Source organism: Muscardinus avellanarius, assembly GCF_963383645.1.
Source record: "Muscardinus avellanarius genome assembly, chromosome: 17".
Lineage (NCBI taxonomy): Eukaryota > Metazoa > Chordata > Mammalia > Rodentia > Gliridae > Muscardinus > Muscardinus avellanarius.
The window spans coordinates 7,834,158-7,858,278 of record NC_137803.1 but is presented as its reverse complement, the minus strand read 5'-3'; the positions used below and the strand labels follow the sequence as shown (position 1 = coordinate 7,858,278).

The following is a 24,121-nucleotide window of genomic DNA, read 5'->3' as shown; positions in this document are numbered from 1 at the left end:
ATCTTCTGGAGATCTCTCAATTTCTGTGTTATCAGGTTCTGATATGGGATTGTGGGCATTCATTGCTTTATTTTTATTCCTTTTTCCCATGATTCAGAAGTTTGTGCCTTCTCTGGGTTTTTCCCCTGGTCACCATGACTTCATGTAGGGTGCCCTGGATCTTGAGTTTGTTGTAATCTCAGCCACCACTACTCCTTTACTGGGTTGTATAGCAAAGTCTCAAACCCGGGGAGTTAATCGAGGCTGCATGAGACCGTGGGGCTGCTGAGCTGGGCGTTTTCCCACAGGGAGCTGCGACAAGGCTGTGGTATCTCTGCCACCACTATTCCTTCTCTGGGTTGGACTGCAAAATCTTAGACCCAGGGAGGTTATCAAAGCTGCACAAGTCCCTGGGGGTGCAGTGCTGGGTTTTCTCCTTTAGGGGCCACAATTTTACTTACAGTTGTTGACTGCACTGATCTGGAACTGTCGCAGGTGTAGTGAACTCACCGCCACTGCTGGCAATATGGCACTGCTGCCACTCCCTTGGCCGTGAGCCTGGCGTATTTCTTTTCTGGTTTTGAGCTTCATTCTGAGTCCCTGGAAGGCATGATGAGCTTGGCCACTGGGAGTTTTAGACATTCTTTGCGCTGAAATAACTGCTGAATTACACCCGAATGATCCGCAGCTGCTCACTTCAGTTCCTTGTTCACCTTTCCTCTCTGGAGCCTGGTGCTGTGAGGCAAGATAGTGCTAGCACAGCTCTACCGCCACAATGCAGGCTGGTTTCTTTTCTGGTCTCTGATTGTTCTTCTAGTCTTCTTTTTCTCTGTTCCTTGGGTTTACATTTTTTATTTCTCTGCCGATAGTGTTTTCTGGCTATAGAAAGCAATGATTTTGTGGCAATAGAGATCGAGTCTTAGCAGGACTCGTAAATGTACTCTTTATTTTAAAGGCAGAGGAAACTTGTGCCTACGTTTCCTGGTGGATTAAATTATCATGGTTTAATTAAATCTGAAACCCTTTGGAAATTAGCCATTAGAAGAAAATAGATTAGGGAAATCTAAAAATTAGAATAATATTACTTAAGATAATTTCTTGCAAAATTTGCAAGAAATAACATCAAAGGGAAAATTGGAGAATTCTAAACTATCTAACTTCAAACCAAGTTGACAATAAGAAAGGATTAACTTGAGGCACTACATTTAAAAGTACTTGAACACAGAAGTAGAAAATAAGAAGAAAGGATCCCCTCCGGTAACTAGCACCTGCCTTGCATTTCTTAGAGCTGGCCTGGAAGGATTCCTTTAGGACATGTTATTCAATCACTCTCTATTTGTTTATTAATGGGATTCCATGATTTCTATATCTAGAGCCCTTATGTGAATCTTATTAAATTCACTTATTTGTCATAATGGCTTTCTCTAGTGTTCCTATAGTAGAACACTTCTAACTCTTTCCTTGTTTATTATTGTTGGGTTTTATCTGCTAATATATGAGCACATAAATATTTTGGGTTGTCTATTATATGTAATGTTTTCTGAACTATCCACTTGAAGGACATTTAAGGTCAGGATGTTTTTTACATGTTCTAACTATTTAAATATCAAATTCTGGATGTCAGTATTCAAAATCAATATAGCCCTAAGCTATAGTTGTGCTGGTTAATGATGGTTATTTATTTCAATATTTTAGAGGATGTGTTCTTATTTCTTGTCATTTTTGGCAATGATACCATGATTTCTATCTTTAGACTTTGGAGTTGATGGAAAGGTGAGAATGTGGATGAAGGTTTTACTTCCCACTTTTATAATAGTATTTTCCTCATATACACCAGCTGCCAGTAAAATATGATTAATTGCAAATGTAGAAGCTACCCTTCATCAAAGAAAAAAGTGATTGATGTCCAGGCACTATCTATATTCCTGAGTCACCCATGCTGTCCATTTTTCATTTATCCTCTTTTATGAGAGCATGTTCCTTTGTAATCCTGTTGGAGTGGGAATTATGCTGGGATGTGAATGGCATATTTAATAGTAAGTGTTGAAACTTTACTTGGGTGCACAGAAGAATTTAAGATATAGGCAATGAATACATGTTTTGGGTTGTTCATTCCAGATAATTAATAGAACAATGCTATTTCTTCATTATTCTGCAATAAAATTGATCTGCATTTGTTATATCCTGCAGAAATAAATGTTAAATCCATATATATATATATATATACATATATATATATATATATGTATATACCTAAATACATATATATGTATGTATATATATTTGTTTCAGAAATCAATAACTCAAGTGAAACAAAATCATTAGAATATATTTTCCCCAACTAACCAGATGCATGATTATAACTATTAGCTACATGGCTACTAAATCTTAATCTATCATTCATAAGTTAATTTAACCCATTTGAAATCTGAATACTGGCTTTTTGGTACTAGAGAAACTTTCCTGGGTAAAATACCTGCCGGGGAAAATATTCCTTCTATTATACAGATAATTCCAGCCAAGAACAGCAAACCTTCAGTATTTAAAGTAAAGGTATTATGATGAATAAGAGCACATTCCTAAACATCTCAGTCTTCTTCTCACTGTGGCTGCTTTATTTTGCCTTTCAAAATAATTAACTCAGCAGCACTGACCTTAAAACACTCTTCACAATTAAATTCTGACTCACAGAAATCTATCCGCCTTACTCCTTAAACTTTTGTTATTATATTACCTTTTGCATAATTCATCAATTTCAATTTTTGCACCCCAAATTTATCAGAGTATATATTTTATTCATACAGGAAACCAATACTTATTGATCACTTACTGTTCACCAAGAATATAATGCTAGGAACTAAGGTATTTCATAGCACATGCCCAAGTTCTTTATTTCCTGAAACATAAAATAAGCTCTCTTTTTTATTTTTGGTTAAAATAAAGTATATTTAATGCATTTAAATGGTAATCAAGAGCTGCAGGGTTTTTCATTAGCCTTGAGGTACACAGAACATTATATAGCAAGTAGCTTTAAAATACATAGAATGCTACATAGCAAGGTGCAGAATCATTGCCTCATAATAAAACTTTCCACTATAAATTACCCAGGAATGAAAGAAGATTCGTATTTTTATTTTGCTTGCCAAGGCAATGTCTTACCTTCTGCACAAGGTAGTAATGAATATCTGCAATTATCATATGCTGAATATGACCATAACTGCAGTTTGTTTTTTGAGATACAAACTGAATTATATTTACAGTGCTTACCTGGCTAGTGAGTCACTCTGATTAAGCATGAGATACTTTATGTCTCCAAGGTGAAATGGGTAAATTCTCACTTGAATAGAATAATGCATTCCTCGCACGAATTGTGTCTGTGATATCAACTTAGATTGTGCGAGGAAGCAGAGAACAAGCACTCATTGGGCAGAGAGTACACCTGCTCTTACCCTTACTTTCCCATTGTACAATTGAATAACTCTATCCTCACCTGACCTAATACAAGCAGTGAAGAGTTATGAAGCCGGGCGTGGTGGCGCACACTTGTAATTCCAGCATTTGGGAGGCTGAGACCGGAGGATCGTGGTTTGCAGACAGCCTCTGCTATTTAGTGAGGCCCTTTGCACCTCAGTGAGATCCTGTTTCAAAATAAAAAGTAAAATATAGGGCTGGGGGTGTAGCTTGGAGGTAGAATGACCCTGGGCTCCAATCCCAGTACCTCAAAAAAAAGTTTTATAAAATGAAAGTGAATGGATACATGAATGGTTGAGAGCACATTCATAGATTTTTTATGCACAAAATGGAAAGTCGCTATTTGCAGTGGACACCAGGGTCACCAAGAAATGTGGCAGTTCTCTTTTAGGCCTGAAGATATGCAGATAAACACAATGCACTTACAGGCAAGCACTCCTCTTTATACTTAATTTTCTCCATGCTTTGTTCCTTTGCAGAACGATTCAATGTTTATCTTATGCCCACACCAAATCTGGATATTTATGGTGAATGCACAATGCAGATCACTCATGAGAATATCTATCTCTGGGATATCCACAACGCCAAGGTCAAGCTGGTGATGTGGCCGCTCAGCTCACTAAGGAGATATGGCCGAGACTCAACGTGGTTCACCTTTGAATCGGGAAGGTAAGCTCTAATTGCAGAGACCGAGTGCAACAGGCATGTAACTGACTCTTTGGAGAAAAGACCACTGTCTTTATAAAGGGTCGAAGCTAATACATATAAATCTTTAGATTCTCACTGATAATCTGAATAAAAATTATCAAATCTATGGCAAGATAATCACCCCAATAAAAATAATTTTAATTTCTTATGCTAGCATCTAACTACCATAATAGTGCAATATAATTTGCAATTCTATTATAATATGAATTTTTGGCAAATTCTTACACAGAGGGATTCCTATGAAATTAACTATGGCCTTGCCTGCATCATTTTTGTGCATTTCTTATAAGTAAGCAATATTAAATGGTGTTTTTCATAAAATTATTTAAATATTGCTTTTAAAAGTTTGTGTTAAGTACATTGCCATGCATCCAGAAGTTTGTGTTAATAACATTAGCAATTAATTTTATTAATTCAGAATGACTGAAGAAATGGTGGCAAGTCCACAATTTATGAAATATGGAATTTAGATTATAAACCTCATATATTGAGGCAAATATGTTCTTTTTTTAAATCCAAATATACGGTAGGAATCAATCAATGACTGAAAGTCTGAGTAACATTACTCCCAATCATGCATAGATAGGAGCCACTACCAGATCAAATGTAAGGCTCCGTGTGGGGACTTGCGCCTGTGATCCCAATATTTGGGAGGTTGAGACAGGAGGCTGCCAGTTTGAGGCCAGCTTCAGCAATTTAGTGAAACCTTGCGCAACTTGGTGAGACTCTGTTTCAAAATTTAAAATAATTTTTTTAAAAAGGCTGAGGGAGTAGAAGTGTAGCTCCGAAGTAGAATCTTCCCGTGTTCAATCCCTAGTATAAAGAGAGAGAGCAAGAGTAGTGAGTTAGTGTATAAAAAGCTGCCTAGAGGGAAGTAATGCCACATAATGAATCTGTAAGAGACCGTGATGACCTAGTGTTCTTGGAAATCGTATGATTTCCTGTTTCCAGTTTTGTTTCTTTCTCTTACTTTTTTGTGGGGTGGTACTGGAGATTGAACCCGGGGCATTTTACCTCCCAGCTACACCTCCATCTCTATTTAATTTTATTTTGAAATAGGGTCTTGCTAGGTTGATGAGAGCCTCATTACTGGTTGAGGCTGTCTTCGAACCTGAAATCTTTCTGTCTCAACCTCTCAAGTATTGGGATGACAGGAGTATACCACCATACCTGGCTCCTATTTCTGGTTTCTAAGTCAAGCTTCTAGCTCTGCCTGAAGCGCTCTCATTATAGAGAACATTTTAAAAGTACATCCGTAGCCAAAAATGAGGAAAGGGGAAATTACCCAAGCTCAGAGCTTAGGAGAAGTTTGCATGCAAATATTGGAGAGATCATACCAATTAAATAAATTTACTGTTATATTGTAGTCAAACATCTTAATGGAGTAAAAGATGGTAGAGGCATACTAGCTTGCATCACTTATTTAGCCCTTCCTCAATTCCCACCACATTCTCTCTCCCCTCCCTCCTGCTCATGTTTGGCTTAGTGATATGTTTGTGAATGTACATCATGTTTCGGGAATTTCCCTCTTCCCCCTCTCATCTCCCCCAGCCTTATTTGCTCATCTGTGTTTTCTGCTTCTTCGTCTAGAGTTCCTCCTATGACCCTTTCCCTTCCTAGCTTCCAAATATTAGGGAGAGCATCTGATTTTTACTTTTTGTGACTGACTCATCTCACTTAATGTTCTTCACTTCCATCTATTTCCCTGTAAATGACATAATTCTGTTCTTCTACTCTACTAATGGAAACCAGTGTTACTGTACTTGATCTTGAGAACTTGAGGCTTGCATGTGAAGATGGGACTGGTACAGCACTTGAGAGAGAGAATAAAAGGAAAACACTGAACAGCTGTCTTTACACTAATGATGCTCACAGCACACCTGTGGGTTAGTAGGTTCCTATTCCATTGGAGAGTCAAGAGGATATACAAGAAATTTCTAATTTATGATATATAATTCTTTAGAATCTGTTTATATGCCTTTATTATTGTCCTTGGAGAAAGCAGATTGTGGAACAGTGAAAATGGAATTTTGTACACATAAGAATACTAAGGGAACAATCTAAAATTAATTTTCAAAGCTACTAAACTAAGAAGTAAATTGAGCATATTTATAGCATATAAAGTTGATACATAAAAATCAATTTTAAGCCGGGCGTGGTGGCACACGCTTGTAATCCCTGCGCTTGGGAGGCGGAGACAGGAGGATCGCGCAGGTTCGAATCCAGCTTGCGCTGGCTTAAACTTCAATAAACAAACAAAAATAGACACCTACATGTCTGGCTTACGATACCCTGTTTCCAAATTAAAATATAAAAATAAATAGGTCTGGGAGTGTAGCCCAGAGGAAAACGGATTTCCAGGAACCCCAGTACCACCAAAAAAATAAAAATAAAAAAAATAAATAAATTTTATTTTACCTGCTACCAATGAATAATTGAAAGTAAAAACTTAAGCACATTTGTTATAATGGCATCAAAATGTGAGGTCTGTGTAGGTAGATTGAACATAATATGTTTGAAACCTATACACTGCAAACTGTAAAACAGCTGAGAGAAATTTTAAAAGACAGAAATAAGTAGCAGCATGTGTGTGTGGATGAGCTGGAACATTCTTGTATTTTTTAAATAATAATCATCTTCAACTTAATTTATAAATTAAATTTAATCCCAGTAACAGTCTCAACTGGCCTCTGTGAAATAAATGAAAAGTTGATTCTAAAATGCATCTGGAAATGCAAAAGACCTACAATAGCTGAAACAATTTTGAAAAGAACGTGATTAAATTAAAGGATTCTCAGGAGATGATTTAAGATTTGCTACAAAACTTCAATAAACAAACAAAAATAGACACCTATATGTCTGTTCAATTGCTTTTAAGTATATATATTTCCTTGTGGAAAAGAAATAAATGTTGACAGAACAAGTGGATACCAATGATGGAGAAAGGGAACCTCGATGTTTACCTGGCTGCTGAGGATACGACTGCACCATATCCCTTCAGGCTACACTGGAGCCCAGTATTGTGTACATGAACTTTAGAATCATGGCACTTGGAGATTGGACTTTCAGGAGAAATAACCAGATTCAGGTGAGACCAAGAAGATAGAGCTACCTGATGGAATTCATGAACTTTTGAGAAGAGACACCAGAGAGACTTACTTTCTCTTTATCTCCTTCTACCACATGAATGTGTGCACAGCAAGAAGGCAGCCATCTCTAACTGTAAAGAATCTTCACCAGGAGCCACCCCTGCTGGCACCTTGATCTTAAAATTCCAGGTCTCCAGAACCATGAGATAATGAACTTTCCTTGTTTAAGCCAATCAACCTACTATACTTTGCTATGGTGACTCTGATGAGTTACCCAATAATCAACCTGAAATAGGCATAAAACTAAATATATAAACAAGATGAAATTATATATAATATATATACATATATATTGTTTTAATTAGTGCATTGTAGTCTACAACTTGATTGGAATTATAAATGTAAAGAAGAAAACAAGGAAAGTATTTGTAACCTTGAAAAGCAAAGATTGATTAACTACTAAAACACAAACACAATCTATAGAAAATATATTGATAGATGGGGCTTCATCGAAATTACAGACATCTGCCAAAGACATCCTAGTAAAAATGACAATATAAACTAGAGTCGAGATGGAGGAAATTACAAAACCTTTATCTTACAAAATATAACTTACTTATATTCATAATCTGTAGAGAGTTCTTACAGTCCAAGATAATAAGGCATAGAATCCATTAATAAATGGACAGTTTATGCAGGAAAATTTACTGATAGACAATACACACATAGAAAGCTGTCCGACATCAGCCAGGAGTGGTGGCGCACGCTTGGAATCCCAGCACTTGGGAGGCGAGACAGGAGGATCGCACAGGTTTAAAGCCAGCTTCAGCTACTTAGTGAGGCTCTCGGCAACTTAGTGAGACCCTGTTTCCTAATAAAATATAAAATAGGACTGGGAGTGTAGCCCAGAGGTAGAAAAGCCCCTCCTAGGTTCCATCCCCAGTGCCACCAAAATAAAAGAAAGATGTTTAGCATCAGTAGTCACTAAAAACTGTATATCAAAACCACACGACCCTATGAGATCCTCCTTCTTACCAACAGTAAAATAAAAATGTTGACTGTGTCAAGTGGAGAAGGAGCAACTCATTCTCTAGGCTAATGTGAATGAAAACTGGAAATCCATGTCAGGAAACAGTTTGGCAATTTTTTTAGACACACGACATGTGTTATGTTTAGATACAGAATATCGCCTGAAGAGCTTGAGTATTAATGTTTAGAACTGATGTGATTAAGTCATGAGGGCTGTCATGAATTTACTGGTGGTAACTGAGGCAAGGGTGATGTGGCTGGAGATGGATCTCTGGGGGGGGGGGTCCTTGGGGACTGAGCTTGCGTCTTTAATATCCCTTGCTTGCTGGCTTTCTTGCTTCTGGCTTTCATGATGTGAGAGCAGAGACTTGAATTCTCCCAGCTTGATATTGACTGAAAACCTGAAACCTCCCAAAATTTTGAGGAGATCAGTCTCCCTTCCTCTGCATTGTGTGTGGTCAGGCTTACTGTGCCAGGAGTAGGAATGTTGACCAAAACAACACGAAACAATAGTTTTACTTCCAGATATTTACCCACCAACCCTGACAAACATGTAATGCTGTACCCATAATATAGCTGTTCATAGCAGCTATATTCATAACAGTCAAAAACTGAAAACAAACCAAATGAGCTTCGGTAAGCTATTGGCCAGAAAGGTTATAGCATAGACCCTGGACTACTAACGGGACGGAGGAGAATGGATATCAAAAATATTATCCAAAGAAGTATGTTTGATTATATTGTAGACAATTCTGCAAAAGACAAAACTAATTTTTAGCATCAGAAAGCAAATCCATGGTTGCCTGAGTTAGGAGTTTGTGGAAAATGGACTATCAAGGGGCACAGAGAAACTTTTTGGATATAAAAAGTGTCCTGTATTCTGAAAATTCTGAGTGTCTTCACCACGAAAAAAAAATGAAATGAATGTGAGGAAGCACATTTTTTAATTAGTTCCAGTGAGCCATTCCATTATGTGTCCATATTCCCAAATGGCATTTTATACACAATAAGTATACACAATACAATATTTATCTTTAAACAACAATTTAAGGTGATGGGAACCGAGCTCGGTGGTAGAGTGCTTGTCTAGCAGGCACAATGTCCCGAGTGTCACCTCTACCACCACAACCCTTTCTTACGACAAAGTCCTGCATCTTCACATTCGTTAAAAAGCAATCATGGAACTATTAACTAAGTATCGGTGAGGACTACTGTATGAAAAGTGTACCCCAAGTTTCTAATGTGGAAAATTATGAGTAAAGACATTAGGAAGAAATTTACTGTTGTTATTTTACCTACTTTCATAAGAACTGCTTGAATGTGTAGCACCAAGCATTTGTTACTTTTTTGATAAAACCACTTCTTCTGGATAGAATGGGGACATAGAAGAAAAGAAAGATAGCTGAGCACTCTGGACACAGGCTGCTTTGAGTTTGCAGGATATAAACAGGTTTTTATTCCTAGGTATGTATGATAACCTCAGAAGCCTGTTTTCATAACCTGGGCACGTTTTTTAAAGTTTTTAGCTTTTTAAGAATAAATCGGCCGGGCGTGGTGGCGCACGCTTGTAATCCCCGCGCTTGGGAGGAAGAGACAGGAGGATCGTGTAGGTGTAGGTATGTAGCCAGCCGCGAGCGCTGGCTTAGGAGACCCTGTTTCCAAATAAAAAAAGAAAATGTAAAAATAGGTCTGGGAGTGTAGCCCGGTGGTAAAAGGGCTTCCAGGAACCCCAGTACCACCAAAAAAACAAAACAAACAAACAAACAAAAAGAATAAATTGTTGTTTTACTTTATAACCTTATATTGTCTGATTTTAAGTTGATACAATTTTTGAGAGAAAAGTGAGAAAGAAAACCTTAGAATCACCCATAACATCACCATTTTGAGACAACTGCTATTAATATTTTAGTAAGCTTTGATCGAACACATTTTTAAATGAATACAAATAAAGATATTTATACAAGTTTTACATTTAATAATATATTGAGGTGCAATCCCTGAATCTTTAAAATTAGTAATGTCCACATGATGTCTCAACATCTGGCAATGCCATCATTAATTTAACATTAGGATGTTTCTAAAATTAACATAATAAATAAAGTCATGCTTACCATCTGTGTTAAAATGTGCAGATCTCTGATATAATCTTGACAGAGCCTTTTTAAAGAACTTCTGGGTCAAAGGGCATGCACATTTAAAGGTTCTTTACAATACAGTAAATTGCTTTCAAAGAAAATAATACCAATTCTTTTATCTCCCAATGGTGCAAAGAGAGTGCCCTTCTTGTCCCTATAAATACAAACATTGAAGTGATGACTTTAAGGTCTTTCTATTTTTGACAGGGCAATTTAGTATCTCATTATATTTTCTTCTTTTCCCTTTTATTTGTCTTTGAGACAGGAGGCCTCTCCTTTGGCACAGCTTCTTTTCCTTCTGTAATTTTGCCCGTCTTTTGCCCTATAACGATTAGGATAGCAACCTTAATTGTGTGCATTCCAGATGATCTCATTCTTGTTAAAGGAGGCCAAGTTTTGTCCATGCTGATCCACAAGTGGGACATTCTGTTTTCTGAGTCTTTGCTGGTGGGAGGACTAGAAATGAGATTGCAGACAGTTGAGAGGCAGACTTTGTGGTGAGCCCTGGCCACCCCAAAACAGAATCAATGGCTACCTTAACGTGAGTTGAAGGTCTGGGTTTTATTTTATTAGCTCCTTACGCAATGCATAATACTTGATATTACTTCTTAGCCATTTATTTGTATTACTGTATGTCCTGGAAAGTAATAAAATTGGCTATGTCCAAATGCTCTTTTCTCGCTGACAGATACTTTTGAATGCATTGAGAAGTCTTACTGCACCTCTAAGTTATAAAAATGAGCAGTAGGAATGGCCCTGGATCATTTATTCTGGAAGGATATGCCTCATTCTTCCTCATAATTATAATCATGAGTCATTAGGCTCAAAGTGCATGCACCCAGGTGAGGCCAGAGAACAAGGACCATGAGGGCTTCGGTGGGAATGATCCTCAGCGGGGGAACATTTGAGAGATGAATTCAGTCTCACGTCAGCTCAGAGCAATGGCTTATTTACCACTGTGCTTGAGCCTGTGCATTTTAAGACTTTAAAGAAAAAAACAACCAATTTCCCATGCAAGCTTATTTTCTGAAAATATCACAAATTTACCAGACCTGCAGAGCAAGTCACAGAATTCATGATTATGTACAATTTTATCCTGCGAAAGACAAAAACTACTTTTTAAACTGCTGATTCAGTGTTTTCACTTCATATAACCTCATAAATATTGTAAGCAGAAATCAAGATGAGTTCAAAAGCCTGTGTGACAGAATTAAAGTTAGCCCAAATTCCTTTTTCTTATAAAATTATTGTTCAAAACATAACCTCCTCTATTCAGCAAAATACTTAATATCACAAAAGTGCTGTTTAAAATATATGTCTCACTGACTCTGATTCTATTGCCTCTATTTAAAAGTCTGGGTAAAATCTAGTTACCTATTTCGAGCAATTGAAAATGTAAAATAACACTAAATATTGCAACAGAGTTCCTACAGGAAGATAGCTAATAGAAGCAAATTCTATCTGGTCTTATTTAAGGATTCTGTGATTTCATAGATAGGCCTAATTTATCCCTGAGGCTTTTTTCATCAGGGATGCAAAGAGAAAGCCTCCCTTCTCTAATCATGTCCAAGTATGGTAGTTGACAGAAAAGATAAAGGAAGGCACAGTCGCACACAGCTGTAAACCAAGGAGTTGGGAGACTCAGGCCTTGTAAGTTCAAGTCCAGCTTCCTTTACAGCCTCGTGAAACACTGTCTCAAAATAAAAATAAAAGGTCTGGAGATGTAGCTGAGTGAGAGAACATCCCTAGGTTCAGTTTCCAGTACATAAAAAAATTTTTTAAGAAAAAATAGTATTTAAATATGATGTAAAAACATGAAAATGTATAAAATATAATTAATATATAATATATGAATATGTAATATGCATCATATATTAAACATGTTGAGCATCCTTACTTGTTTCAAAACATAACCTCCTCTATTCAGAAAAAGTCTTGAGACCATAATTCTTTCAGACTTTGGAGTTTTCTTACATTGGAATATTTTCATAGATTTTCCTAGATGAACATTCCTAATCTAAAATTTGAAATACTCTAAAATCTGAAACTTTTTGAGTACTGCTATAACACTGAAATTGTAGGGATTCCAGAACATTTTATATTTAGGATTTTTAGGTTAAGGATGCCAGACCCTATGTGTGAGATATAAGTTAGCTAAAGAATTTCTAACATATTCTCAGAGCCCAACTCTTCTGAATAAACCCAATATTATCCCTGCCCTTCCTTTTTTATAGAATATCATTTAATTTGCCATTAAGAGTGATATGAAGACCCATTTCTTCATTGTACATCTGTGACTCAGAGGTTTTACTCTGAGCTTCTGACACCTGTTTTATACATTTTGTGCTCACATTTTATTTATCAGAATGTCCATCGTAGTTTTTTTAAACAGCAAGCCAGACTCAGGTTCCTTTATCAAACAGCCCTAAGCTACTTCTTGGCTGAAACATGAAAGGTTGCAATTAATTACACTGAAATATAGTTAAGTTCGAGAAGTGAGTGCCAGTATTGCACATCACTTTGACTAATAGGAGAGGAGCTGAAGCACATGTGCGTAGGTTACTAAGGCCACCACATCAGTACCCCACCCAGCAGCACCACTGAATAATGCTCTTCAGTTCCAATGTCACAAATAGTAACAAAATACATCCCAACTTCAGAAATGTTAGCATTTAGGACTCTGTGCATATGTAAATAAATGTGTGAATGAATGAATCAGTGGATGTTTCAGTTGTTCTAATAAAGCTCCTGGGAGAAGGAATAGGATAATGGTACACTGTGGATATAGAATGTCTCCCAAGAAAGCTCATATTTTGGCAAAGCAAAAGTGTTCAGATATAGAATAATTAAATCATGAAGGTTCTAAGATCATCACAGGATAAATCAATTGGTGTATAATAATTTAGATGGGGGGGTAATGCAGGCAGGTACAGGTAATGCAGGCTGAAGCAGAGATGTGACGTTGGGGATTATATCTGTCCCTGGTCCCTTCCTCTCACTGTTTCCCAGCTGCTTTGAGCAGTTTTCCTCTGCCATACCTACCACCATGATGGTTCTGCCTTGGAGCTGACTGACCATGAACTAAACCTCTGAAACCCTGAGCCTACTTCTTTCTATGCATTTTACTTGTCAGATATTTTGGTTATGATAACAGAAAAGCTAATTAAAGCAGGGAGTCCTTTCTACCAGTCTGGGAGCCAGTCAAACCAGAACTTCACCTCTCTCTCCATTGATTTTTACCTTCGTGATTCTAGAAATCATTCCTTGATTTAATGACCGTTAATAAAGTTTAGGAACTTTCTGAAGGAGAATTAAAAAGTCTAAAAGGAAGAACAGACTGTCATTTTGATCCCTATAGGCCAATTAGTAAAAAAGCAATTCACACTAAAGTATGTGTGGGTTCAATAAAAATGTATTGAACTTTAAAGTTAATGGAGCAAAAACTAAGATCAGAGCCTTCATTTCTTGATAGGAACAGTTTCCTTAGGCATTTAATTAATGCTTTATCCTAGGGGGGAAAAATTAGTCCAACTATTATCATAGCAAGAGATTTACCAAATTAGACACACACAAAAAGGCACTAAGTTCCTAAAAGGCTTTCTCTTAGCATCATTTCTTTGGAATCAAAGGAAGAGATTATATAGACCTATGATTTTGAACATCACATACCATCCTTATACACATTTTTACACAAGTCTTTCCTTTGCTCGGAACTTTATGATCAAAATCCAATTAGACAGTGATTGAAATATTTTGTGACATCAAAAACCTCACTTATTCTATGCACTGCTTTTATTCATTTGTGAAACACTATGAAAGAACTAGAAAAATAAAGAAGAGAAATGCATAATCCCTGCCCTCAAGGTACTTGGAGAGACAGATCAATGAATACAATATAATGTACAAAGAAGCCACTGGAGGGTTATGTGTTAGGAAAATAGGTTAAGTTATACTATGTATTTTAAAATAGAATAATAATGGTAACTCAATTCTCAATGGCTGAGCACACCAAAGTTTTCTTTCTCACTCTGGCTCTGTCTAATCCAGGCCTAGTTGAACAAATCACCTGGGTACCTAGATTCAGAAGCCCGGACTGCTGCAATCTGGCCACTCAAACATCTCAGTAGTAGGCCACCTCACCTGGCTGGGATAAGCGTGAGGACTTTCTCCAGCAGGTGTTATCAACCGAAGTATGTGTTCCTAAAATTTGTATGATGAAGCCCTCCAATGTGATAATTGTTGGAGAAAGGGTGTTTATGGAGGCAATCAAGTTAAATGAGATCATAAGTATGGAATCATAGTGTGATAGGATTGTTAGCTTTATAAAAAGAGGGAGGGAGAGAGATCTCACCTTCTACCTCTATGCTGAAGAAAGAAAGACCTGGGGACTCTTAACCAGAACCCAGCTATGCTGGCACCTGATTTCCAGCCTCTGTAACTGGTAGAGTGCATCTCTGTGGTTTAAGCCACTCAAGGTGTTTTGTGTGGCAGCCCACGCTGGCTAATACGAATCATTGCAACACTTTGGCACAGAGGTAATGTACGTTCCTTCCATTAGCAGCCCACTGTCCAGAACTCTGCTTTGTACCCTCACATGTAATCGCAAGGGGAAGGTGTAGGGGAGGAAGTGGAATATCTGACGCTGCTGCCTCTGCCAAAGTCATCTCTATGGTCAGTGAATTTCCCCCACCTCCTCTTTTCTTACTCAGTCAATCCTTCCCACAGGGGATGGCCCCACGTACAACCCACCAGCCACCGATTCTGGCTCAAATTAAGGGCCTGTAGGTGATTTGTCGTCACTTTACGTCAGATTCAGCCACAGCTTCTCCCGGTGCTCAAAGAATGATCGGAAAGAATTACTTTTATGCCTCTCCTCATCTAGCCCTTGAAACAGTCATTTCAGAAAAATGGGAAATATTGCAAACACCCCCACTCCAGAAGGGGGATTAGAGAAAAGCAGCCAGCTAACACCAAGCCTGGTCATTCTGAAACGCTGCTTGGTAGCTATCCTGAGGGTCTCTGGACAGGATTCTTGGCAGCCCTCTTTCTTCATTTTGGAAGAATGGGCTTAGCCTCTTTTTTTCTTGGCTCTGCCCTACACCCCTGGGAGTGTTTTCTTTGCTGCTGTCCTTCTTGACCATATCTGATATGGACATTGGAAAAAGGTTCTCCTGGGATGCTGTGAGTGCCCCAGCCACTCTCAGTCATGAGAAGGTTAGGTGAGATCTCTGGGTTGCCATGTCTTAAAGAGGCATGAACTGAGTAAGAGCAGAGTCAAGTCAGAACCCACAGGAAGATTCTTCTGCTCTTTGAGTATGGGTGGAAAGGAGTACAGCCAAAACTGTAACCAACAAGCAACCATTGCAAATGTGGGGTCAGAGGGTGGAAGGAAACAATCAGTTGGCTTGAAATTTGGAGATAAAATTATTCTCTCAGAAAGGGATTATTTCTTATTTAGAGATTGTGATGTGCTTGGAAACCATGTAAACTGGAAAAAAAATCAGAATTGAAATGGCATCACTGAAGCTACCCATTCCACTGAAGTTCCAAAATCCGTGTGTGTGTGTGTATGTGTGTGTGTGTGTGTGTGTGTGTGTGTGTGTGTGTGTGTGTGTGTTTTACTGGAGATTGAACCCAGTACCTGAGCTCCACCCACCAGCTTAATTTTTTTATCTTTTATTTTGAAGCAGGATCTCACTAAGAAGCTGAAGCTGGCCACAAACCTGCCATCCTCCTGTCTCAGCCTCCCAAGTACTAGGATTACAAGCATGGGCCACCATACCTGGCTTGAAATATTTTATCTTGTAAATAATGTTCATGTCTCTCTTCTATAATAAACGAATGATATCTCATATAATAAGATCCCTTATCTCTTAAATTCAATCTTTTTATACTGATATAAATACTTTTCAATAAAATATAAAAATGAGAGGTTAAATTTTAAAAAGAAATTATTAAAAGCCATAAACATTATTGGTATAGAGTTTTTTCCTGCTCTATAGAACTTTGTTAGACTATTTCTAGACTGCTTTTCTATTTAATACTAGTTGATCACCTGTATGAACCAAGGGCAATATTAATCATTTGGAGAGAAGTTTTGAAGAACAGTTTCTGAGATTTTCCCCAAAAGCTGTCTTTTGATTTTCAAGGCACTACTTTGGATTTATCAGGCTTCAGTAGTAGCAGCATCACTTAATCAATTCTTTGCCCTAGGTCATTTTTTATCTAATTAAAAGATGATTCTAGGCACCATACCAGGAAGTTGTTATTTACCTTGACCTACCTTCAACCCACTTCAACCCAAAGAATTTAATCGCACATGTGGAGATGACACACTTACTTTTCTCTTTTCTTTGAAACTGTTTTGATTTGCTTTTGTTACTTATAAAACTCCGTAATTTTATCTCCTACTCTTTGATAGTCTCTGCATACTTCTCTTTTTCCAATTTCCCGAGGTTATAGATTTCTCAAAACTTTTTCATTTTTTAATTGAAAGTCTTCAGTTTCTTCCTAAGATTTTCTTTTCCTATAGGGTATTGCCAGTCAACAGACACTACTGACATTTTGTGATCCAACCTCTTTCCTTAGATATTGTCAGGCAAATATAATTAAAAACAAAAACTTTGCCCAACCTAGAAATTTCATGAACATCATAGAGAAGGAAAAACTTTTATTATTGAATACTGTTGAGCCTGAAAAGAGATTGCAAAGACTTAAATAAAATCTCACCCTTTTATACACTCCATCAGAAAAACAGTAGCTCATCTCAAGGAAGAGAACTTGACACACCGTTAGTCACACATGGCTCATCTGGGTAATTGGGGTGACCATCTGTCATTGCTAACAGATTTTATTCAGAACAGAAACACATGTCTCCTATCTTTGTGACACTAGACAGTTGCCCACCTACCCACTGTACCTGGAATGCAGAGATGCTATCTTCACCTATAAGATATGGCCCTGAGTTCTCGAAAAAGGCTTTTCAGGATCTTAAAGCTGACAAAAGGCATCCCCTGTTTTCAAGTGTATAAGCATTTCAAAGAAAGAGGGAAAGCCTGCTTTGATGGTACACACCTATAATCCCAATACGTGGGAGGCTGATTCAGGAAGGTGGAAAGTTCAAAGCCAGCCTTAGTAATTTATTAAGACCCTCAGCAATGTAGTGAGACCCTGTTTCAGAATTTGAAAAATAATAAAATGGGACTGAGGGTGCAGGTTGGAGGTAAAATGCCCTTGGGGCTAGTCCTCAGTACCAAAAATCAATCAAAGAAAAAACAACAACAAAAATAAAATAAAGAAGGGAAAGTTCTTATAATTTTAAACTTACTAAAATTACTAATATAAATGTTTAGTGGAAGATATGGCAATGTTTGTCTCCTACCCCATTTTTACCAGAGAAAATTAAGCCTTAATTTATGTATTTTTTTTTTTTTTGTACAATCTGGGAGCTCTTTAGAGAAGCAACTGTACTACTAAGTTACCACCAGTTACTAAGAGGCAGGCATTTGGGGCTGGCCATGTAGCTCAGTGGTAGAGTATTTGCCTAGCATGTACAAGTACAAGGCCGTAGCTTGATCTCAATCACATCCAGAAAAAGAAAAAGAAACGTATAAGGAAGGTGTTTCACCAAAGTCTCTCTGCGATGACTATCATCTCCTTAGCATCCAAGAGCATGTTAGTAATCCCCTGGACTGCCACAATTCCAGTGTCAAGCATTTTAAGGCTATTTATGCATTTATGTATATACTGCTGTAGCATTATCAGAATCAAGTAACATTTATCCTTAAATAACACACCGAATCTCCTTGGTGAAATGCAACAAGCGTGCGTTTCTTACTGCTGCCAGGACTCTCCAGTTCTGGGCAACTATCCTGAGCAACCAAGACAACACTTGCATCAAAAAAAGAAATGTTTTGGCCTAACTTCACACCCCGTCTGTTCAAAGCCCTTTGCAGAAAACTAGTCATATGGCTCCCTGACTGCGCTGGGTGTTGGGAATTAGAGGGGAGTGGAAGACATTTGGAGAACAGCACTGTCCTGGCAAAAGAGCACCACATCCAATTTTCAGGACTTTAGCAAGTTGTACTGAAGGAGATGAACCTCAGAGAGAATCATAAAAAACTGAGTTGGAATTCTTTAGGGTAACAGGGGAGACTGGTGTGGAGACAGAAATGTCAGGGAATTCACAATAGGTGGACAGTTTGGGTAAAGTGTGGATGTTCTTTCTTAAGGATGATCTTTATTGGCTTTTTTATATTTTTATATATTTATTTATTTTGCTTGTGGAGGTTAAGGCAAGAAACAGAAAGTAGCAGATAAAGCTTGTTCAATAGGCAGATAATGCTCAGAACCAGAAGTGTTTTTTTTTTTTCTTTACATGCCAGAAAACTTGGAGTTTATCTTACAGCCAACAGGAAGCTGTTTTTTTTTTTTTTTAATGCAGACAGGTAAACATAGATTTAAATTTCAGATAAGTCTACCTGGTGACTTTGTTGAAGATATCTTAATAATGAATTTTTAACTGGGTTAATAATTTTAAGTAAATAGCAGATCCAGGACATTGTTTTCCGAGTATTCACAGTATGAAAAATCTTGGGGAGATAAAATTGGAAAACTCAGGTGACTTCTGCAGCTGCTTGCCGCTGATTTTCCATGTGAACTCCTTTATACCCCATTAACCTTTCTGAAGCTTTATTTGCTCATCCATGAGAACTTGATAAAAATATATTCTGCATGTCCACCTACCATGCTGATAGGCGGATCCAATGAAATAACACCCTTTGAAACAAAAGGTTGGAAACTCTCAGATGTAATACGAATGTCATGAGCGGATCAGATCCAACTCACTTACTTCTTATAGTGCAGGGTAATGCAAAGAACTAAAAAGGATCCCTTCCCCCCAAAATCATCATCCTTCTATGAAAATAAGCTAAAACACCAGAACATGATTTTGTAGTGTCAGCTGCAGAGTGTACAATTGCAAAACAGATTCTATAGTTTAACAGATGTGCTGAATAGAAGCATAGAGAGGTGCTCTTTCTGGGGAAGCAGCCACCTAGGGAGGCAGTGCATCCATCCATTGCTGTTCATCCAAGTTGCCTTGAACCATTGTGTGAGTCCTTCTTCCCCGTGTGTGTGTGTGTGTGTGTGTGTGTGTGTTTATGCGGTATTAGAGATAGAACCCAGGGTCATTCTACTGCTGAGCTACACCCTCAGCCCAATTTTATTATTTTATTTTGAAAGAGTGCCACACTCATTTGCTGAGGCTGGCCGCGAACCTGTTGTTATCCTCCTATCTCAGCCTCCTAAGTACTGGGATTACAAGCATGCGCCTCCACACCTGGCTGTGTGCGTCCTTCTTGAAGAGGGCCTTTCAAAGTGAGGGGCTGTACCCTCAAAAACACTTTTTTGGCTATGGCTGTTTTATTTTTATTATGGTCATAGTTCCATTATAAGCCTCAAGTTTAATCTCACATAAGATGAAGCTAGGAACCTAGTAATGAACATGAAGAGACGAAGTGCTAAATTTTTCGTGTTACATCAGATTGCTGTAGTCTTGTCAAAAACCCCACACAAATGAATTTATTGTCGTCCTCAACTAATTAGATAAAAGAACTAATCATTGACTCTAATGCTAATTATTTCAGTTGATTAAATTGTAATCATTTGCTAATTTAAAAAAAAAACAGGTAAATAGATACATGTGTACTTGAACCACCTAGTTTTATTGAACAAATGCTAAAACTCACAAAAATAATGTAGGAAATAATCAAAATCATATTTATAGTACTTACAAGATATTTTCTTTCCTGGGTATTGAATAAATAATTATAGATAAAGATTAAAAATCAGCCAGGCATAGTGGCACACACTTGCAATCCCAAAACTTGAGCGGCTGAGTTAGGAGGATGGTAGGTTTGAGCCAGCTTTAGAAACTTAGCAAGAGCTTATTTCAAAATAAAAAATACAAATGGCTGTGGGTATAACAGGAAGGTATAAATTGAACATCATTGAGTTTAATTTGCAATGTGTGTGTGTGTGTGTGTGTGTGTATGAGAGAGAGAGACAGACAGAGAGAGAGAGAGAGAGAGAGAGAGAGAGAGAGAGAGAATGAGAATGAATTTATCAGTACATTTAAGTACCTGTTAAATGCATATATCTTATTGCATACAAACAATCATGGTAATACTAAAATCACAATGTGTACTTAAGGCCTACATCTTCCCAAACTTCAAAAATTAAAATCATAAGAATTTTTCTGCATCATCAAAGCAGTAATATAATATTTTAACATTATAAAGAAAATAAAAATTATGTCAAAATCATCTCTTTCAAATGGATTTTTTGCCCATATGTTTCCTTTAAACGTATTTCACGAACACTTTCACCATCTCTTAGCCTTCTGCTCACTTAGTTATATAAAATTATGTTTACCAATTCAAAAATTTAAACTGCTATAAGTTAAGCAGATCCAAAGAGATTTTTAGAAATGTAAAAAGGGTACCAGTAATATATTTTACTTATCTCATTCTTATATTCCTTATATTGTAAAAATCCTACAGAGTATGTGTTGTGGTCATCATTATCACAAATAAATGAAATAAAACTAAAAAATAAAGATTAATTTGCCCACAACCAGAGTAGAATCAATGCAAATCAAACCATGCTACAAAACACACACCCTAATTATACTTGGCTCTCCTTACATTTATTGGTTTCAGTTTAATGTTTGCAGATCAAAAGAAGTAATTCATGCAGTGGATGGTCATTGTTTCCAGTAGCAATTACCAACAGATCATGAGAAAGATCATCTTTTTTTTGGCATGGGGAAAAATTTGATTAAGAGAAACAAAATTAGTATTAAATGTAGAACAAGCCAGGCATGGTGGTACATAGCTGTAACTCCAATTCTTGGGAGGTTGAGTAAGGAGAATTGCAAATTTAAAACCAGCCTCAGCAACTTAGCAAGACTTTGTTTCAAAACAAAAAATAAAAAGGGCTGGGGCATAGATTGGAGGTAGAATGTTCCTCAGTACAATTCCCTGCATTGGGAAAAAATATAGAAGAAATATATATTTCAAGATTTCCAGATACTAGATTTCTTCATGAAGATATTTCAGTGGATTCTGAATTTAAAATTGCCTTAAAATTTCCCAAAGGCCTTAAAAACAGAGGCAGAATAAAGTAAATGATGAAATTGGGTATTTTCACTCCCCTCATTTTATTATGAAGAGTTAACTTAGATAAAATCTATAACTCACTTTATGACAAACTAGCTGTTTTTATTTGACCCAAAACTCTGTAGAGGACAGGTGTCAGGGGCTACAGAAGCACCAGGCTCTGTGCTCATCACAACCTTTAGATCTGCCTTCCAGCTGCAGTTTGCTTGTGGCATTCTTCAGTCTAGATCAACAGTTCAGTTAATCCCTCAAATCCCTTTGCATATAGAACACCCAAAACTTGGCCACTAGGAAATCTCAAGTTGGTATAATTTAAGAAAAGAAAAAAACAAAACAAAACAAATGCACAGAGAACCTGAAATCACCATATATTTTCCTTCAGGACTACGTCCAAATAAATATTTGCAGATAAGTAGTTTATAAATAAGATTAGTAAACCATCATCACACACAGAATTTATTTATTATTTCTAAGTAAAATTCTGATATTAGTGGGACCTTTTTGATTAATAAAGTAAAAGATATTCAAACTGAAATATCATTTTATTTGGGCTTCAAACCATCACCATTTTTTAGGATGATAAATGTATTTAAGTTGTTTCTACTGATATTATTTTCCAAATTGACTGAAAACAAACCAATGAGGTAGTGTTTTTTTTTCTGAATGATTTCTTTTATGAACAAAATCTACGATGTACCAATAAAAGAGCAAATAAAAACGTAAAAATGATCCCCCCAAATTGCTAGAGATGTAAAATAAAAAAGAAAATAAAAAGAAAACATATATTCTTGAAAAATAATTATTAGATATGAAAAATATTTTATACAGTTAACATCAAAATACCAAACTAATGCATGTGTCTATGTTCATAGCTGCACAATTCACCATAAATCGGTGATGTGTACATGTATGTCCACACAAGTTTTTTACCCCAATATGATGTATGAATATAATGCACCAATAAAATTTTTTTTAAATGAATTTACTCCTTGAAACTCTGAACAATCCATTTTCACTTGATTTTTTTCTAAGTAACTCCTTAAGGAATAATTTATCTACTTCCCCATCCATCACCTGATCTATTTTAATCCTTCATCAATATTGCCAAATAACAATTAATTTTATCCTATTATGTAAGGCTAATAATAAGCCAAGCAGAAACAGAAATAGAATATCACTTCTTATCAGACATTCTAGAAAAAAAAATCCTTTCCTGACCTTTAGTTCTTTGTGTATTCCATAAACTAACCAATTTCATTATAGGCCCCATAATACTTTATTTGTGTACAAAATCAAACAGTATAGGAACAATTTTTTGAAAAGGTAATGATCATTAAATGTTTATCTTGAAGGGATGCAAACTATAACTCAGAATAAAATAGGAGGGCTAACCTTTAATTTGTAATTTAAAATCAACAGAGGAAAAAAAAGTTTCCAAGTGAAAGGCTTCCTGACCTCTGGGATATAAATAATCAACAGGACTCTTTGCAAATGCTTTCTATAAATGGACTTCATATTATGTTTCTATAAATGGAAACTTACTTTTCTAGAAATCCTCAACAAATAACACAGTAAATATATAGTATTGTATCACTGGCAACTCAATTACAGACATCTCAGCAAGTTAAAAAGTATTGATTTCAAAATGTGCTAAATTTTCTGCACATGATTAACCAGTTTTGCCAACACCATTTGTTAAAAAGCTCTATTTTCTCAATTCAAGATGGATCAAAGACTTGGAAATCAGACCAAGGACCTTGCAGCTTCTTCAACAGGACATAAGTCCAACACTTTAATATATAGCCACAGGTAAAAACTTTCTCAACAAGACCCCAAAGGCACAAGAAAATAAAGGGTGGATCAATACATGGGATTGCATTAAAAAGCTTCTGTAAAGCAAAGGAAACTATCAGGAACCGCAACAGAGAGCCCAGAGAATGGGAGAAATTTTTTGCCAACTATTCCTCCCATAGAAGACTAATATCTACAATATGCAGAGAATACAGGAAACTCAGCACTAAGAAAACAAATAACCCAATCAAAAAATGGGCAAGTGAACTAAATAAGACACTTCACAAAATAAAAAATTCAAATGACCAATAAATGTATGAAAAAAATGTTCAACATCACTAGCAACCAGAGATGTGCACATCAAAACTGCCCTGAGATTTCACCTAACTCAAACTAGAATGGCAATCATTAAAAACACAAACAATAACAAATGATGGTGAGGATAGGGACAAGTGGGAACTCTGATACATTGTTGGTGGGATTGAAAATTAGTGCAACCATTTTGGAAAGCAGGATGAGCCAGGCTTGGTGGCGCAAGCTTGTGATCCCTGCATTTGAGAGGCTGAGACGGGAGGATCTGAGTTTGTGCACAGCCTCAACTACTTAGTGAGGCCCTTTGCCACTCAATGAGACCCTGTTTCAAAATAAAGATATAAAAAAAATCTAGGGCTGGGGATATAGCTTGGAGGTAGAATGCCCCTGGGATCCATCCCCAGTAACACACACACACACACACACA

The 24,121-nt window shown here is 36.8% G+C and overlaps 1 protein-coding gene across 1 annotated transcript in view; it reads left to right on the top strand.

The window, feature by feature from the left end:
• The window catches only part of DOK6 (docking protein 6), a gene marked incomplete at both ends in the record, with an annotated part of 403,347 nt that overhangs the window by 235,031 nt on the left and 144,195 nt on the right, over nt 1–24,121 (top strand). The window contains one exon of the mRNA XM_080714802.1: nt 3,930–4,119. Within this exon, the coding sequence (XP_080570928.1) occupies nt 3,930–4,119 (190 nt within the window). The remainder of the gene's footprint in view (nt 1–3,929; nt 4,120–24,121) is intronic.